This window comes from Gopherus flavomarginatus, chromosome 8, assembly GCF_025201925.1.
Source record: "Gopherus flavomarginatus isolate rGopFla2 chromosome 8, rGopFla2.mat.asm, whole genome shotgun sequence".
Taxonomy (NCBI): Eukaryota; Metazoa; Chordata; order Testudines; family Testudinidae; genus Gopherus; species Gopherus flavomarginatus.
The window spans coordinates 1,216,894-1,222,893 of NC_066624.1; the positions used below are offsets into that span (position 1 = coordinate 1,216,894).

General features: G+C 42.1%; 1 protein-coding gene across 1 annotated transcript in view; it reads left to right on the plus strand.

The window, feature by feature from the left end:
• The window catches only part of TEX11 (testis expressed 11), a 138,212-nt gene extending 132,449 nt beyond the window's left edge, over positions 1-5,763 (plus strand). Inside the window, exons 29-30 of the mRNA XM_050964910.1 lie at positions 1,461-1,625; positions 5,054-5,763. Of these exons, the coding sequence (XP_050820867.1) occupies positions 1,461-1,625; positions 5,054-5,125 (237 nt within the window). The 3' untranslated portion in view covers positions 5,126-5,763. The remainder of the gene's footprint in view (positions 1-1,460; positions 1,626-5,053) is intronic.
• The last annotated feature ends 237 nt before the right edge of the window (positions 5,764-6,000 follow it).

Consider the following 6,000-nt stretch of genomic DNA (forward strand, 5'->3'; position numbering starts at 1 on the left):
AGTCAGGCTGACTGATCTATAGTTCACCGACGCCTCCTTTCCCCCCCTTTTAAAGATGGGCACAATGTTAGCCCTTCTCCAGTCTTCTGGGACCTCTGCTGTCATCCATATGGTCAAATAATTCCTTCAGTACCCTGGGATGAATAGCATTTGACCCTTCTGATTTGAATACATTCAAATTAGTCACAATATATATCACATCTACTGCATTCCCCTATCCACTAGGCCAGGTACTCTGTGAAAGAAGGAAATTAGGTTGGTTCGGCATGATTTTTTCTTGACAAATCTGTGCTGGCTTTTCCTTACAACTGTATTATCCTCTAGGTGGTTATAAACTGCTGCTTAATAATTGTTCTAGTATCCTTCCAGGTATCAAAAGTTACGCTGTCTAGTTTATAAATTCCCTGGGTTCTCTTTGCTCCCCCTTTTAAAGAAAGAAGTACTATGTGTGCCCTTCTCCAGTCCTCAGTGTGAGGCTGGTGAAATTTGGCTTGCAATGTTGGCATTGATGAATCAACTGTTTATTAAATTTCTTTGTGGGTTTATTAAATTCCTGTTTTTCAAATGACCTGGAAATGGATTTCCCTGCTGTCAGTACTTGCTATACTGCACTTACTTTTCAGGACCTTGTCTCCATGGGGACTGGCCTACTGGAGAGTGAAATCTTCCTTGTGTTCAGGCCTTGTTAGTCTCCCCTGGTTGTGTGTGCCTTCTTGGCAGGCCTGAAGTACAAACCAGACCGTGGAAACAGCTGGTACCCAGGAGCCAAAGCAAGATTTTGGCCTTAGCTTATTTTCATTCATGAGATTCTAAACAATATGCTCCTTATTCAGCATCAGTGAGGAGGCTCAGGAAGGAGGAGGAGGATGAATTTGTTGATTTTTCCCACGTTGTATTTGTTTCCCGTTTAATGGGTAGCGATCTGGGTTTTCAAACTTCCAAATGGTGATTGCCACTAAGGACAGCTCTCATCCTGGTGTTCCTGTGCTGCAGGACAGGGGCTAGCTTGGATACACAACTCCAGGGATGTGGTCTTCGACATCCTAAAATTCTGGAACCACTGCAGGTCATTCCAGGTCTGCATAACAATCAGTTCCCACCATTCAGTGCATGTTGAAAATGTTTAATCCACTCTGCAAATAGATCATATGCAACTTCTCCTGCCACGTGCAGCCACCATGGGTCCATTCCTAGTACCACAGGATTGTATGTTCTGTCCTAATAGACAAGAGTGCCACATTCCTCACCCACGCTGGCAGTAAGCAGTTCGGAAGTGGTGCAGGTGAGTGGTGAATTATTGGCAAGACCATAGGGAATTCTGGTTTTTGCATGCCCAAGGTGAAGAACTTCCTTTTGTTTCTCTGTTCTAGTAATAAACTCTAATGCACCCTAGACCAGGTATCTTTAGGAGTGAAAAGCCTAATCTTTGCATTGTTGCCTTGCCTTGCTGGCTACTTTAGGATGATTACCCAGAGGTGGAGACCCTTTGGCTGATGACCAGAGCCTGGAATACAGGAATACTTCAGTACAGTGTTGGTAAATACAAGGAGGCTGAGCAGTGGTGTGGGCTGGGTGTGCGCTTTCTGAATCACCTGAGATCCCTGAAGACCAGCTATGAGAGCCAGGTGAGTGTGAGCAGAAGGTGGAGGCGGGGGCGGGGGCGGGGGCGGGGGCTGGGGCGAAAACTGAGTGGGAGAGGGGAAAGCAGGGCAGGAACTGCTCCAAAGGGAAATGACAAGGCAGAAGAAGTCACTAGATGCTTAAGCAACATGCGCTATTATGGGTCTAAGCCTGGAACTGTGTTCCAGAGCTGCTGGTACAACTGTCTAAACCCAAGGGGAAGAGAGAACATAACAGATGTGGCACACAGGCAGAAAGGAATTTATAGTCCTGATACTAGTGAGCTTGTGGAAGCAGCTGAGTGGAGGTACTTTTCAGCTCAGCTGTGGCTGCGGGCAAACCTTTGGCTCTATGCTGGCTGCAGCCTGCACACTGTATGCTGCCACAGCATTCTACCGTGGGACATATTTCATAGACATGAGGGAGGCATGAAAAGTTCAGATCCCAGCATGCAGTGTGGCTGGTCGCTTAGATAAAGATGGAGACACTAGTTTTTGCTGCAGGCTGCACTACTCTATCCATGATGAGGCCAGCTGTCCTCTGCTCCATTTTAGGCACAGCTTTGGACAAGCTGCCAGTGTGACCCTCACGGAGGCAAAGCTTGTGTGCTGCCATGGTGGGGTGTTGCATTCAGCATGAGGGGCTGCAGGAGTCTTAGGATCAGGGCAGAAACTGTTAGGGAAAAGAATAAAAGTTTGAACATGAGAGGTAGAAAAGAAAAATGTGGGTAAAGTTCTCTGCCAGGTGTTGTACAGGAGCTCAGATTGGATGATCACAATGTTCTTTTCTGGCCTTATATTCTATTACTATCAAAACTGAGAGAGATACAGGGGAACAGGTCTCTTTCCCCTTCACTGCATCCCCAAGCAGTTACCTCTCTTCTTTAGTAAGACTGATGATCACTTAACTGAGCCTCTTACCACAGTACTGGGAAAGGGTCATCTAACCCATCACACTCATGCAGCTACAAGCAATGAAACATTAGAAGCAGTACAACTACAGTGGAAGTAGACAGGTGGAGAGGACATTCTGCAAAAAGGCAGATGCTTTAACAAATTAAAAAGAAAACAAAGGGTTTTTCTATCCACACTAGTAGCACCAGTGTCACTGAACAGTGGGATGGTGCACTGATTTAATTAAACCAGGCTGATGATGTGTGTAGATGCTTTTACATTGTTGCTCTAAACCAGGTTTAAATCAAACTGAACTGCTGTAAGCCTGGCATTCAGTGATGTAACTAAATTGCTGCAGCTCCCACTTTTAGTGAAACCAGTGCAACTTCTGGATGTAGCCCAGGCAGGATTCTGCCATGCAGGACACTTCGATGAGCAGCCCTCTGTAGGGAGCTGTTTAGCTTTTCTTAGCCCTTTACCACATCTGTTTCTTTCTGCTGCTCTATTACTTCTGGCTCCATTGCCCTTAAGCCTGCCCATCCCTCCTGCAGCAATTTATAGACTGAATGATGGGTGCAGTTATCATGCATTATCTTACACACACCCCTGCACTGGCTTCAGTTTAACACTGATTGATTGCAGGCTGGTCAATAGTTTTTGTGCCCATTTAATTGTATCAGTTTTTGAAACACAATCCCTAGTGTGGCTGCAGCTGTAAATAGAGCTGTCAATTAATCAGTTAAATCAGGCGATTAACTCAAAATTAATTGAGATTAAAAAAATTAACCACAATTAATCAGTTTTAATCACTGTTAAACAGTAGAATCCCAATTGACATTTATTAAATATTTTTGATGTTTTTTCTACATTTTCAAATATACTGACTGTGCTCACTTTATATTTTTATTTTTTATTACAAATATTTGCAATGTGAAAATGATAAAAGAAATAGTATTTAATTCACCTCATACAAATACTGTAATGTAGTCTCATTATTGTGAAAGTGTAACTTGCAAATGTAGATTTTTGCTGTTACATAACTGCACTCAAAAACAAAACAATGTAAAACTTTAGAGCCCACAAGTCCTACCTGTTCAGCCATGCACTAAGACAAACAAATTTGTTTACATTTACAGGCAAGAATGCTGCCCACTTATTTACAATGTCATTGAAAGTGAGAACAGGCATGGCATTTTTGTAGTCGGCATTGCAAGGTATTTACATGCCAGCTGTGCTAAACATTTGTATGCCCCTTCATGCTTCGGCCATCATTTCAGAGGACATGCTTCCATGCTGATGATGCTCGTTAAAAAAAGTGTTAATTAAATTTGTGGCTAAACTCCTTGGGGGAAAATTGTATGCCTCCTGCTCTGTTTTACTCGCATTCTGCTATATATTTCACATTATAGCAATCTCAGATGATGACCCAGCACATGTTGTTCATTTTAAGAACACTTTCACTGTAGATTTGACAAAATGCAAAGAAGGCACTATTGCGAGATTTCTAAATATTGATACAGCACTTGACCCCAGGTTTAAGAATCTGAAATGCCTTCCAAAATCTGAGAGAGGGATGAAGTGTGGAGCACATACTTTCAGATGTCTTAAAAGAGCAACACTCCAATGCAGAAACTACAGAACCTGAACGACCAAAAAAGAAAATCAACCTTCTGCTGGTGGCATCTGACTCAGATGATGAAAATGAACATGCGTTGGTCCACACTGTTTTGAATTGTTATCGAGCAGAACCCGTCATCAGCATGGTCACATATCCCCCGGAAGGGTGGTTGAAGCATGAAGGGACATCTGAATCTGTTGTGCCTCTGGTACGTAAATATCTTGTGATGACGGTTACAACAGTGCCATGTGAACATCTGTTCTCACTTTCAGGTGACATTGTAAACAAGAAGTGGGCATTATTATCTCCAAGTGTAAACAAACAAACTTGTTTATCTGAGCAATTGGTTGAACAAGAGGTAAGACTGAGCGGACTTGTAGGATCTGAAGTTTTACATTGTTTTATTTTTGAATGCAGTTTTTTTTGTACATAATTCTACATTTGTAAGGTCAGCTTTCGTGAGTAAGAGATCGCATTACAGTGTTTGTAATGGGGGAATTCAAAAATACGATTTTTTATAGTGCGAATATATGTAATCAAAAATAAAGTGAGCAGTGCACATTTTGTATTCTATGTTATAATTGAAATCAATATATTTGAAAATATAGAAAACATCCAAAATTTTTAAATAAATGTTATTGTTTAACAGTATGATTACTTTTAATTGCTTGACAGCCCTAGTTGAAAGTTATAAACAAACACTTTTCCATTGGTATAAATGCATGCACATTAAGAGGGATGGGCTGCCCTGATTAACTAATCACTTTCTAAACAGATATAGTTACAAAAACCCAAGTGTGTGTAGACCAGTGTGTAGCTCAGGTTGTAGGAACACGCTCTGACCCCTGCCCCTTCTCTTCTAATCGAATGGCAGTTTTGTTTTTATCTGCTAAGAGAGACTGTTGGTGGTTCTATTCCCCAGATGATTGGTCTTTATAGCGAGGTGCTGGATAAGTTGGACAGAGCAAAGGGGTTCCCTCCAAATGAAGAATAACAGTGCAGCAAGCCAGGGTGATGGCACCCCCTGTAAACATTCAGCTGGATAGAAGAGACTGCTAGCTTTTCAGCGAGTGCTGGGAGCAGCAGCCAGGGCCTGCTCCTCTTGGCCATTTGAAAGTTATGTACTTTTAAGGAAGTTTTTATTGAAGAGCTGTAACTGTTTTCCTTCAGGGATTTGTATTCATGCTAGAGAGCTATTTAATGGTAAGAAGCTGAGTCATAACTTTATGAGATGGGGCTGCTGTTATACAGCCGGGCTAGTTTAAATGTATGAAGTAGCAATGTGAACAATAAAAGTGTTCCAGCACCATGTGCATCTTGCAGCTGCCACAGTTGTCTTCCTAAATATTTACTGGGTTGTTTAATTTTCAGTCCATTTCAGTATGGACAGGCATTTAGAACTGCTGGCCAGGATTGCAGCTATCAATCACTTTGTTATAATAAAGAGAATAGGTGGCTCGCTCACATTGTCACACAAAATACTAAAGCTCTGGCTAGGGCTGCTGTTTATAAGCTGCTAAATATAACATACTGAGTTAGTCAGTGCTCACCCTTAACCTCCCAAAAAACAGTACACAGGCTGGAGACTTCATCCACAGCCAAATGGATTGGGTGAATAGCCAACACCCCACCAGCTAAAATTTAATAGGACTAATACAACCTGACCTAAACAACTTGGGTGCAGCCTCTGTTTCACAAGTAGTGCTATAGCTCAGTAAAACTGGTGTACAGCTGCCATTTCAAAAAAGCAGATAGAATGTTTGAGTAGGTCTCTCACACACACACACACACACTAAAACATTAGTTACATGCTCACTTAAAGCAGCTTGAGTTGTGATTACCTTCTAAGAGACAGCTGAGTGGGGAAGG